General features: G+C 35.5%; 4 protein-coding genes across 4 annotated transcripts; 2 read left to right on the forward strand and 2 right to left on the reverse strand.

Moving 5' to 3' along the window:
- Positions 1-91: 91 nt before the first annotated feature.
- Positions 92-4,939, forward strand: HIR3 (Hir3p; the record flags this gene model as incomplete). The annotated part of the gene is made up of 1 exon (XM_449357.1): positions 92-4,939. The coding sequence occupies one exon, from the start codon at positions 92-94 to the stop codon at positions 4,937-4,939; it is 4,848 nt and encodes a 1,615-aa protein (XP_449357.1).
- A 361-nt stretch (positions 4,940-5,300) lies between these two features.
- GVI51_M00209 (uncharacterized protein) lies at positions 5,301-5,615 on the reverse strand (the record flags this gene model as incomplete). Its single annotated transcript, XM_449358.1, has 1 exon — positions 5,301-5,615. One exon carries the CDS (start codon positions 5,613-5,615, stop codon positions 5,301-5,303), a length of 315 nt encoding a protein of 104 aa, XP_449358.1.
- Positions 5,616-5,738: 123 nt separating this feature from the next.
- HOM6 (homoserine dehydrogenase) lies at positions 5,739-6,827 on the forward strand (the record flags this gene model as incomplete). The annotated part of the gene is made up of 1 exon (XM_449359.1): positions 5,739-6,827. One exon carries the CDS (start codon positions 5,739-5,741, stop codon positions 6,825-6,827), a length of 1,089 nt encoding a protein of 362 aa, XP_449359.1.
- A 482-nt stretch (positions 6,828-7,309) lies between these two features.
- On the reverse strand, positions 7,310-12,724 carry IML1 (GTPase-activating protein IML1; the record flags this gene model as incomplete). Its single annotated transcript, XM_449360.1, has 1 exon — positions 7,310-12,724. One exon carries the CDS (start codon positions 12,722-12,724, stop codon positions 7,310-7,312), a length of 5,415 nt encoding a protein of 1,804 aa, XP_449360.1.
- Between the last annotated feature and the right edge of the window lie 949 nt (positions 12,725-13,673).

A 13,673-nucleotide genomic window follows, 5' to 3' on the forward strand; every position in this document is an offset into this window, starting at 1 on the left:
GGAAAGAGTGATTTGCACTGTGTTCAAGATTGTGTAACTTCATTGATTTGATTGCATTTAGTAGTATTTTGTATTCACACATAATACTACAATGTCTTCCTTCAGCTTCCTGAACCAGTCTCCTGATATTGAGCAATTGGAGGCAGAGGAGCACACTAGGGAGACGCAGATTGAATTATGTTTTCAATTGTTTCAAGATGCACTTGAGCGATTAAAGGACGATAAGTTTGGTGACGCTAACGACTTATTTGAGAAGCTTATGTCACAGGAGGTAATCAAACCAGATAAATGGGGACTTTATGCATATAGTTCTTCAATTGTCGATAATCTAAGGTATCTGGCTTACAGAAACAGAGGATTCTTTTATTATAAATTCCTAATGAATCAATATAGCGAAAGTATGAGCTCAGAAGATGTAGTAGATAATATTCTAAAGATAGTGGAAAACCTTTTGGAGTCATTAAGACATAGTGAGGCAGATTATAATGTGATCGAAGTACTTGTGCAAATATTTGAGAGTTTTAAAAGCAAAAGACTACAAAAATTATTGTTAGAGAACGAGTTTATGAATAATGATTCTCATTTGCTGTTCTCTGGAAGAAAACGAACTAATATTTTACCTCAATTAAAAGTCCTTATATCACAATACATCAATCTCCTAAAAGACTTGCATGCATCCTCAGTATTAGAGAAGAAAATCATTTGCAATGGCCAAGCAAAAAATACTTCACATTTGCCAAGGACCAATGTGAAGTTCAAGAACATTTTGGAGCAACTAAACAAACTGAGAACTGAGGATGATGAACTTATTAAAAGTCTAGATATTCACGATATCGAACTTGATAACTACGATTGGACCTCCCTGTTGAGGTCTTTGCGGGAAACACTACCTACTGTAAAATCATTAGCATTATTTGGAAGGAACTCAGATCCTTATGCCGAAACAGAAACACCAATTGAAGCTGTAAAGGTTATAGTAAAAGAAGAGGTTGTAATTGATAAAATCCATGACAATAGCAACAACGAAAATGAAGTTACAGAAGAAAAGGAAATAACTGATAACAAAGTAGTTACTACAAATGGTAATAATAGAAAGAGAAGTATAACTGAAATAGAAACGAAGCATGCACAGAGGAGTAGTAAGCGCTTTAGAGATCGTGATTCAAGCGCCGCTGATAGCGAGACGCCCATGACATTCGAACCAATGTTTTACTCGTATACGAAAATACTCTCCCTATTGGGGTGCAAGGCTCCTTATGATTATGAAGCCATTTATCCTGATTTGATGGAAGTCAAAGCGAATGATATTATCTATGCTGACTTTCTAGCATGCCTGAAGGAATGGTCGCACTGGCACACCGATTGCCTTTCATCTCAAAATGAAAAAGAAATTAAAACAAAAAAGGTTGAATCCAGCACAGACGTTTCATTGAGCCATTTCAAGACCTTATTGAACTCTAAAAATTTTCAAAAATCTGATGACCATATTCCAGAAATCAGCCAAACCTCTTTAAGAAGGTTTTTGGATAAGGTTAATAGACAGCAATGTCATTTCCACGAATTAAGATTTAAGCTAATTTGGTTCCTTTTCGATAATCAGAATGGAGACCGACTACTAACATCCACGAGATGGACCAAACAGATGTATAGGGATGTCGAATGGATTACATTGAGTATAGAAAAAAACATCTTTTCCTTTATTCAATCTGATATTGCTAAATATAGACATGTTGCTTTATCAATTTTTGAAACATTGATTAATAGCTTAGTGGAGTTATGTGAGGAAATAAACAGCAAGCTATCACTAGGCCAGAAGGCTAATGACCAAAAAACTCAAAAAGTCAAGATTGAAAAAAAAATTACAAAATGGAACTCAATTATTGCTCAGGTGGAAACCACTGATAGAGATTGGACAGTGAGATATTTGTGGGCATACTATACTCTTATTCAGTGTACATCTGATATTCAAAATTGTCTATTATCTAACATTCTGGAAAAAGTCCACCAAATTTTGATGAAGGACAACTCAAGTACGGTATATCTATATCCAAATGCTGATTTTATTTCAAGTTTTGATTTGTCTTTCGTAGATACACAATTGAAGAAATTGAAAATGATAAAAAAACTGGTTAACGTTGATAAACACTCAGAGTCAGATAAGAGTGAGGATAATAACTCCCAATTTATAATGTTGGAGAACGTACTTTTATCAACAATATCAGAAAATCATGCAGTTGGAGGAGATGATGATGATATGATAGATTTTTTTATGTCGGCCCCATTTATGCTTAAGTTCAAGCTATGGGAATTAATTTACATGAAATACGTAAAAAAAAATGATATTGAGAAGACAACACTAATATATGGGATTATGCTAAAACTGTTAGTTGATACTCTTGAATGCAAAACTTATCGGACCTTGGGACCCAAAAAAAGACAGGAGCGTCTTCTCATAATGATGTCATGTTTGAAAGATATAACCCATAACTGTATTGAAGTTTTGAAAAACAATGCTTGGCTTCAAAAAAAGCTGTCTTGGTATGATGATACTACTTCCCAACTTGTATTTATTTTTTTTATTTTGTTTCCAATGCTTCCAGTTAATACCCCTAACAAACTTAGCGGCACGCAAACATTTTTTCAAAAGGCTACAAAATCTTCTAAAACAATTAAATCAATATTTGTTGATATACTAACTCTTTTGTTGTTTCATCTCAATATTGGTTTAAAGAGTAAGATTTCATCAGAGCCTGAACTAGAAAACAGTATTATTGATTTGGTGTCAACTACTCACATATCAATTTCTTTCTATAATTTTTGTGATTATGCTTCTGGGAACTTTTTACAAATTGCAGAGAACTTGATCTGTCAATTCACTAACGAGGAGGCGTTTACTCAATTAAAACAAATTATGTGGTGTAAATATCACTACCAATTATCAGGGGATTCTTCAATTGTGAGTCAACATAAGACTAAGGCAATGGAGATGTCTAAAATGGTCTCTTTGCCCCTGGGTATATATTTGGTTAAATTGCAATATCAAGATAAACACCCCTATATCAATAGCGCCAAAATAGCTTCAAAGCAAATTTTGGATAATATTGTTGAAACTTTTGGAGATTTATCATCCCAAGATAATTACATTATCATGAGGAACTTGCATGCATTTAATGGATATTTGAGAAGCAATATAACATCTAAACTTTTTCAGTCATGTTTTGAAGGCAAAGATAAGGTTGATTTAAAAAATCCAAATGATGAATTTCAAAAAGCAATGGATGCAGGGGTATTTTACGTATCTGGTATACAGGCTTTAAACCTCTATAAAATAAGAAAACGGTCAGTCCAAGCCAGGCCATCAGAGCTTGATGCAATTATAACTATGTTCAAAAATGATATCTTATACAATACCAAAAGGTTTGAGAGTTGGTACTTACTTGGAAAATGTTACAGTTACATAGTGGAGGATGACTTATTATGGACAGCAGATAAAATATCATCTTCAGAGAAGAAAGCTGTTATAGCAACCACACAGAAAAGAGCAATACTTTGCTACGCGATGTCTCTAACACTGTTTTTTGAAAATGAAACCACACGAACCGTTGATGAGCAGATAGTTATTGTAGAATGCCTTGAATCTTTGGCTAACGAGCTAATGATTGCAGTATACAAGCCAATGGAGGCTTTGTGCTTTGACACTAATCTATCGAGCTTAGTTGTTTCGTCAAGTAACCCGGCAACTAGTTCTGAAATTGAAAAATCATCAGTCGCACCCATATATTCTATTACTGATAGTTCAATTGAAGATACAATGATTAAGTGTTTGACACTCGCAAATAGATATCAAGAAAGCCTTCTTGAAGCAGGGAAATTGGATCGTTTGAATTGGTTCAACTTCTATTCTATAGCCATCGTTTATTCTACAGAGAAGTTGGATAGAAAAGGGGATATGATTGATAACATGTCAAAGGCATGTGAACTGGCTAATAAGTATACCTCTGTGAAAGATTCGGTTGTGGAACCTCATGTGGCCTTGATTCATATGCTTTACAAACTTTATATTGAAGGGAAAGTAACTATGGAAGATACTCTCTCAACTCTTAAAAGGGACAAATTCTTTGAAGGTTTTGATGATGACTTTTGGATCCTAGATGTTTCTCTGACTCAAGACTATCAAAAACGTGAATTTTTCTCGAAACTGATTGAGTTGCTAAAATATGTCATATCGAAGGATAAGAAAAAATGGCAGCACGAACCATATTTTTATATTGCTGAGATTTTATTTATGGAGATGAAAGACGTAGAGAAATCTAGGGAATGGATGGATAATATTATATCCATTAGATCAGTCAACAAAAATTTGGTTAATATTTGGAAACCAGATTATGAACGGCCAGGGAAGCACTTTGTTTTTACCCACAATTACGTGATGTTCTACTTAGAGTTACTGAAATATGACAAGGATGCCCAATCGATAGGTCTATTAACCAAGAAGTTAAGGAGGTTTAGTTCCGGTATGGCTTATATCGGTAAAGCAAATGATGTTGCTACGTCGTACTTCATTGAGTGTGTTACCAAGAAGTATTTGCTTCATGATAAAGTTTATACAGAGTCCTATATGGGCAACATCAACTATAATGACTTTGTGAAATATAGTCAGGAGATTGTTGATAATTCAAAAGCAGCAGATATCGCTGAAGACATTTTAGAGGTACTGAAAATTGCATACCAACTTAAGAAGGGCACCAATAGTGTGGTCTATGACACTGTATGTTTGTCATTGTTTTTCCAGTATATCTACGAGCCATATAGGAAAGAACATCCCGAGACAGAGCCTCAATTGGTGTCAGACTCCGAAAACAAGTCTAACATCAGAAAGAAAGTAAGTAAGAAGGATGCATTCGACAAAATTAGAGCATTGGTTGATAAGTTGCCATGAGTTACGAAAACTTAGCTTGGGATCCATATCACCCATAATAAATTGTTAGAGTTGCCTTACTTCCGTCATGCTTAGGGACAGTATTGCATACATCTCAATTGTTATATAATTATATGTAATTTCAAAAGTACGAAGAAGCATTTGGTTTAGAACATGTAAATAGCTCTGGTAATTGGCAATAATGTATTTATCTTTTGGTGTCAAATATAATTTCTATACTACATATATGCTCTGTTTTTACAACGAACGATGATTAAGTCATCCACACTTACTCTGTCTGTTCTACACTACTAAGTCTGTCCGAATTGTTACTTCCTTTGTAGCACATATTCTGAAATGTCTGTTTACTTGCAACAGAATATCATGGCTCCAGCCACAGATGTGTTTTGGGCAACTGGTTCTTGCTTTTGAGGGCGTTCGGCTTATAATTCACAGTTTGCTGTGGTGAAGATGATAATTGAATTTCGAGGTTTGCAGCAGAAAAAGTAATCGGAATATCACACATAGATGAAAAAGTAGCCAAAAGGGCATGGAATTTTACACAATGACTGAAAAGACTTCTAGGAGTCAACCCGATGACGAAACTTTTTTCACCTGGCCGTTCATCTCTTTCCAATGTGATCTCATCTCTAACCTCGGTTCTTTCAAATTCATTTACAATTGGTTTTGTACTCATATAAATGTAAAGTCAGATGTTTTTATACAAAAGTTAATTCAATTCAATAAACTAAACTCTTCTCTCATTAACGTACATTTCTAACTTTGAGAAACTGCTAGATACAAATTAAATAAAGAAACAATGTCTAACAAGAGTGTTAATGTTGCTATTATCGGTACTGGTGTTGTTGGTTCCTCTTTCTTGGACCAAATCGTGGCTATGAAGTCCAACATCACCTACAATATCATATATGTTGCAGAATTGAGCAAGGCTTTGATATCTGAAGACTACAGCCCATTGGCATTGGGTTCTGACTGGGCTAAGGCTGTTAACGGTGCAAACCAGGGCCCTCTTGCTCTGGAGAAACTGGTTGATTTCTTGAAAAAGTCTCCAATTCCTGTCATTTTGGTTGATAACACATCCAGTGCTGCCATTGCAAGCTTCTATCCCACCTTTGTAGAGAATGGTATCTCTATTGCCACTCCAAACAAGAAAGCTTTCTCTTCCGATCTAGCTACTTGGGATTCTCTATTCTCAGGTAAGCCAACTAACGGTTTGGTGTACCATGAAGCCACTGTCGGTGCTGGTCTTCCTATTTTGGGCTTCTTGAGAGAAATTATTCAAACTGGTGACGAAATTGAAAAGATTGAAGGTATCTTTTCCGGTACTTTGTCGTACATTTTCAATGAATTTTCCACAACCACTACAAATGATGTTAAGTTCTCTGATGTTGTTAAAGTGGCTAAACAGTTGGGTTACACCGAACCTGATCCAAGAGACGATTTGAACGGTCTAGACGTTGCCAGAAAAGTCACCATCGTTGCTAGAATTTCTGGTGTTAAAGTTGAATCTCCAACTTCTTTCCCAGTTCAATCTCTAATCCCAAAGCCATTGGAATCTGTAGAATCTGTGGATGAATTTCTTCAAAAATTGCCAGAGTACGACGATGAACTAACTCAATTGAAGAAAGAGGCTGCCGAGGAAAACAAGGTTTTGAGATTCATTGGTAAAGTCGATGTGGCTACTGGTAAGCCATCTGTTGGTATTGAAAAGTATGACCACTCACACCCATTTGCTTCATTAAAGGGTTCTGATAATGTTATTTCTATTAAGACTAAACGTTACACTAACCCAGTTGTTATTCAAGGTGCTGGTGCTGGTGCTGCCGTTACTGCTGCGGGTATTTTGGGTGATGTTATTAAGGCTGCTCAAAGACTGGTCGGTGCATAAGCTCCTTCAAAAATTCTATCATAAAAGGAAGCTTATCTACGTATAAGAACTAAATAGCTAACATTAGAACCCTTTACATCAGTTTTCTTTTTTTTTTTTTGAACTATTCATTTCTTGTATTAGACTAATTCAACAAGCTCTTTCCATTAATGTCTTGTTAAATCTTTTTTGAATTTTTGAGCGCTTATGTGAGTGCAGCGGTAGAAATGGGAGACAGAAAAATAATCATCTTGAAAATCATTCTGATTACGCCATTTATTATATTTAGTGTATAAATTCTATTATGATTATGTTTTACAGAGACACAATGAGTAGGATCTACTAAGACTTAGGGAGTAATAGTGAATATTATCATTAGGAGTATGTCTTAAAATCTATAAATATTTAGTGACTGTTAAATATGCGGGTAAAATTGATATGTCTAATGGAAGGGGAATCGGGATGCAATTTCAGTGGGGGGGATAAATCTAAGGCCAGTGCTTTCAGTCTTCGACAGTTTTGTTACTCAACCATTTTTCTTTTGCGTCAAGGAAGACGGCGCGTAATTTGGCATAGCTGTAACAAGTCCTTGAAAATTCTATCACAACTTTTCTGGAGTCTACTGTAAAAGTGGGGCTGGAGCGTGTCTTACTGATAACGTTAGCTCTGTTTACTCTTGACATGTAGACATTATTTGGAGCCAGGAAGATATTACCATTTTCTCTCATTTCGGCGATGTATGCTCCGGTCGTGTGAATGTATTGCGCATATTTGAATTGGGGTTTACCCCACGAGTACATTATTTCAAAGTCAGCGTCATCTCTTTGAAAGAATCTAGAGGCTCTGTTATCAAGTAAGAACCCAGACATTTTCAAAAGATGAATATGATAATAGAATTTACTCACGGCGAAAAGTTCTGGGTCATTGAACTCTGGATCCTCCCAAGGATTGATAACCAGATGTAATTGTACAAAAGTATGGAATGGGTCCACAGATGGAATCGTGCAGAGTTCATTCCATGGGATCTCTATTAGCTTTAAACCGTATTTCTCACAGATTCTTGCCCAATTTCCAAGCATATTATCGATTAGTTTTGGAGTAGTTGTCAGCCATTCTAGTCTGATATGGAAACAATGTTCAGGGTTATGAACTCTATCAAAGTGGACTGTGCATAGCTCCTCTTTATATGACTTTGAGCTAGGGTCAACATTGATGAGCATTGAGTTACTTAGAACCACGGTTTTCTTTTCTTTATAAGAGTTGGCAGAAGTTGTATTCGCAAGTTGAGTTGAGTCATCATCCATGGTGGATACTTTATTTCTCATACTTAGTGGAGTCAGATTCGATTCAGTTGAATTACGAGATGTTGTCTTCTTCAAAGTATTGTTATCAGATGTGTTTGAGTTTTTGCTATTAGTTCTCTCAACCGTATTCATGTTGATAATGAATTCTGGTGATATCTGATAAAAATAATTACCATCCAAAAAACTATGTTTATCCAAGACATGAATGAACAGTCCGTCATTCATCAATTTTTGGCCATAGCTTATTGCCGTTGATCTTGTATCAATATCTGAGAAGTTACGTATCAACCAGTTCACCATTTCAGACCCAACAAAACAGTTAGCATGTCTTTTCCAATGCCATTTCCTTGTTACTAAGTTAAGTTTGTTTTCACCCATCTGTAACTCTTGTGCAAGGTTTTTCAAGTCAATGTTCTTATTCAATTTTTTTGTAACATCACCAAAAATTGAATCCTTGAAATTTAAAGTCGAGCTATCAAGTTGAGCTTGTTGTTCATTCAAGAAATCAAATAGTGATCCTGTATAGAAAATTACCTCTGGTTGTATCTCCGTTTTTCTATCCTTCTGAATCTTGGATTCTTCAACAGATAAAAGCTTAAGCCTAGTTATTGATGCGATTAGTTTCCTCAATCCCTCTACTCTAATTTCCTCAGTTGTAAGTGTCTCATTTTTGCCGTTAACAACCATGGAAAAAGTATTTGACGGGATTTCTGCAGGCAATATAACATACTTTGATCTGAATCCGTGCCATTCATCGTAGAGATATGGATCAGAGTAACCTGCCAATAGTTGATCTAACAAATTCCAATTAAACTCCGATCTCTTCGTGTGGATGGGATCAACATCAGTCTTTCTATAGTTACTGTCGTATCTGGTTTTAACAAAAGAAGTGTAACTAGGTACCTGATCAAAGACATTACGCTCACTTTTTTCTATGTACCTTTCGACATTAATAGTTCCACTGTTGTCATAATGTAACCTATGAATCTCAGAGCCCATTAACATATATATTTTGAAAGTGCCTGTCAGATCGCCTCTCAGGTATTTATGAATAGCAAAAACATCTCGATCTCCTTTACGAGCCGATTCCACTTCTTCGATGGTGCTACTGGTACAAATTTGGAAGCCAACCAGTAATCTCAGGTATATCATATTACGTAAAAGGTCCTTCGTGGTCAATTTATATTGTTCTTGCTCCCAGTTTTGAGTAACAGAGTGATTTCTCAGCATGAAATTATTCTCTAGCTCGTATTTAGATGGAAAACGTTTCAAAGTGATTGGAAGCTCAGCAGGAGAAGTAAAGGATTTCCATTTGCTGTATTTTCGAAAAACATTTTTAGGCCATACGTCTCTCCATCTCGTAGGTAACAAGTCATCGCCAAGAAAACTATATGATGGTATTGAGTCTTCTAAGATTTCAATCCAATCATCCATGCTATCAAACTTGATGAAACGGCTATGGTTTGATACCGAATTTTTTGTACTGGAGGTAAAATGAGGGCTTGCTGTGAATTGTTTTCTATTTATAGTATTTCTCGTTCCAAGCAAATTCTGTTTTGTTTCAGAATTGACATTTTCATTTGAAGATAAATTGTTTATGTCAGACTTGAAGATCTTAACTCCAAGTTGTGGTCTTGGAATAGGTTTCAATATGCTCGTAAAAGAATCTTTATTGTTCAATCTATGTTGGTTGTCACCGCTCACATCTCCATCTGCTACAGAGGATGGGTAAACAGCGAAATCGTTATTATTGTTTGTCTTTCCATCGGTATCATCACTTATTAAAACGGCATCTTCAGTTATTGCACTTGAGTTTATTCCATCAGAATTAAAGTTGCTTTGTTTAGTGGTAGCCAGAAATTTCGTGAATATTCTTTGAGTAAAATCTTTGATGGATGATTTCTTAGTAACATCTTTCAGTGTATCTGCAGCTGAAACATTTCTTCTTTCGTCAGTTCCTCCTCCACGTTCAGGTAACTTCGAATTCTCGTTCAACTCATTGTCATTGGATTGGCTTTCGAAACGGGTACGATATAGATTACCCGTTACCAAAGGAGTTTGTGGCTCATCGATAATCGGCGTCAAATATTTTGTATTTTTGATTAATAGGTTTTTGCTATTTCCTGTTAATCCATTATCAGTTTGTATATCAAAGTATTGCTGTTGAAATACAGGATTTGTTAGCTTTTTCATATTTTCGGGAGTTTTCTTAATCATAGCACTGGGATGGAATGTTGTCTTCGGCTTAAATTGTTTTTCAAAGGTAGATTTATCAGATAGGTCATATGGCGGGTTATTTCTAGATGAATTACTAATTTTCCCTACAAATTGAGGATCTTTGATTATTGTATCGCCCTTTCGTGATCGAATTGAATTGTTTTCTTCACTATTAGTCCTTTGAGATTTTGTCAGAGTATTTCTTGACGTGGAGGATTTATGGATGGTAGTTGTTTTATCATTGATTTTTTTTAGTTCTTTAAGATCTTCCTCGTCAGGATCGGAAGAAATGTTTTCCGCTTTGAAATTAGCAGTAGATATGGGCAAAAAAATATCTCTGTCATAGTCTTTGAGGAATGTTTGTAAATCATTAATATCATCAGAAGGGTTTAAATAATCTAGTTCTAGTTCTTGAACCAATTCTGTATCTGTCAAACCCATCATCTGTAGATCATAAATTTGGCATCTTGGAGTCCACTTATTGGTATCCTTCGTTTTATCATTCCAGAAAAAAATATTCAGCCAAGGCGGTATGCAATGATGTAGCTTATTTTCATAATCAATGTATCGAAATAGTGGTACGACATGTAAAGGAGGGTTAGAAAGACAAATCAAATCCATCGTTAGTTCTAGAGATAATAATTTTTTACAAGATAGTTGTAACAGATCGTAATCGACATCATATAAACCTTTTCCCGGACTGATAATCATCACATGGGTGGACGTATGTCTGAGATCAAGCTGTCTGAAGGGATCAACTATTGTAGTCGCAGCAAAATTGATTAGTTCAAGGATATTTGATTTGATCACAGGAGCAAATCTGCCCTTAATAACCGAAAGTTCATTATCCTTTTTATCATCAGATTTACGAGACAATAATTCTCTTGTGATTTCCATAAATTCTTTTCTCAGACTTTCCATGATTTCAACCCAATATATAACACTAACTTGATCTACAACGATTCTGTAATAATCTGTTGTGTTCTTGATTCTTTGGCCAGGTTTTAAATCCTTGTAAGAAGATGTAGACATGTCCATTGATATTGCAAACGCGATGGTTATGCTATGATGGGTCTCAATATCCTTCCACTTGTTGAAGATTTTGGGGAAAAAGGAGTTGATCATTTTTTGAAACATTTGTTCGCCAGATTCATCGAAACTCCACATTTCATTAGTAATTTGTATAATAAACAAAAGCCGTGATGACTCGGATCTGAAAACGATCTTAGTATTGTCATTTATGTATCCCGATAGTACTTTCTTACCATTTTTATAGATTCCGTTGACAGTGGTTCTGATAGAATCTAAAAACATAATTCGTTGTCCGGTGAAAACACAAGTATCTACCAATTCAGAAGACATGCACCACATATCACCTCTATTCACAAGAATATCTTTTATATGCAGTTCTATCAAATCGGCAGCAGTGTCTTCTTTTCTCTTGGGTTTAATCCATACACGGGATCTTGGTGGTAAGTCTAGGAGTAATTGTAATTGACCCAAAGCCACTGAGATATTTCCAAACTTGTGACATCTTTTCCTGGTTTCTTCATCAAAATCATGGGCAATGAAATATAATTTTTTGTCTCTAGAGTTTTTATTGCTTCTTGCAGAAGTAGATTTACGTTTACGATATGTCCTCAGTTCGCAAAGTTGTCCTTCTTTAATATGGGGTAGTTTCTTTAAATCTAGCATGACCAATTTTTCAGACACTCTAGATTCGTGGTATACCAGGTCTAATTGTAATGTCCTGTTTATTTCTACGTTTGCTACAGCATTAGATGAAATTGATTGGGGTTGATTATTCGAACGTGGGTCTGTATCTACCAGTAAAGATGAGGTATAGTGACTATCGTCTTGTGGTTCTACTTGAACAGGTTTGTTTCCATTATTGATTTCTTTATAACTAGTAGTAATTGTTGGTAGTCTTTGTAATCTCGATTTAACGGAATTTGCGTCATGAGAAACTGTTGTTGTGGAGTCAATACCAGCAGAGCGACCAAATCCAGCTGTCATTAGATTTGTATCTATACCACTCTGCAATGATTGTCCACTGATGGTTTGTATCTCATTCTGGGATGATGCGATGGGTGCTTTCCCGACTATAGCTACACCAGCATTTAATACCAACGTATTAGCATTTGTTGTATTGGATGCAGTTCCTCTTGAACGTCCTGACGATATAGTTAGTTTATATATATTTTCATTCTCAGTCTTATTCTTATTCTTATTCTTATTCTTATTTTTAATACTGGGACTGTCATTGTGATTGGTATTAGTACTAGTACTGGTGCCACCTGCACCAAGACTTAATTCATTAACATCTTTTCTACTATTGATACTATCATCGTTAGATCTCTTATTAGACTGGTTTTTGCTCCGTAAAGCCGAAAACATCTGAAGATAATAAAAAAATTTAGGGAAGTAAAACAATAGGAAACAATTGAAAAACAACACAGACTAAGAAAGAAAAAAAATTAAGAAAAAAAAAAAAAGGGAAGAAAACTTTTTCCCTAACTCTTCAGTCTGGATCAATTAGGAACAAAAAAAACCTCGATTTCGTAAGCCCTTTATATACTTTTATTTTTCCCTAGTTGATTCTTCTTTGCTAATAATTTCAAAAAAAAAAAAAAAGAAAAGAAATAAAAGTTAAGTTAAAGCGCCACAAAAACCCTATATTTAGCAGAAATAGTTTACGGATGTGAGGGTGGAGAATTAGATGCAGGTCACAGGCCACAGATAGCTATGCAGAAACTTATCAGCGGCTATATAGATAAAAAAAGAAGAAAAGAGTCGCTCACCCTTTTTTTTGTATTTTCTTTTTTTAGTGTTTTTGTGTCAAGATCTGGAAAAGCCACGAAATAAGCAGTTAATCTTTGGATAAAGACAGGTTGCTCGAAGACTAAACACAGATCTCCTCGTAGACAAACAGTGGCTAGCGAGTTAATGAAATTATTTGTTCGGCGGCTATTACCGAGGTGTAGGGGGGCTCCGGCTCCGGATATTTCTTTCTCTTACCGTGGGGTTGCTATAAATTCCTCCTTAATTTTGTCCGCGCTTTTATATCCGCCTCGTCTACTGCTTTGTCTGTGTATTTCTAGTTTTAGTTTTCCTATTGCAGAGAAATATCAGTGGAAGTGGAACTTGAAGTTGGGGCAAGGGTGGAGCCTTCTTTTCCAAACTTTAGTGAGGTCTTCCTGCGGTGAATTGTAAGAAAGATTAATAGAAATCCAACTATCGATATGAGTTGGTATCGGCGGCTATAACTGAAAAAACCGGTCCGAGCTTTGTTAAGCACACACGAATATCTGCAGATTTTCTTTCTTTTAATCTATCAATTTAAATT

Source organism: Nakaseomyces glabratus, chromosome M (genome assembly GCF_010111755.1).
Source record: "Nakaseomyces glabratus chromosome M, complete sequence".
NCBI lineage: Eukaryota > Fungi > Ascomycota > Saccharomycetes > Saccharomycetales > Saccharomycetaceae > Nakaseomyces > Nakaseomyces glabratus.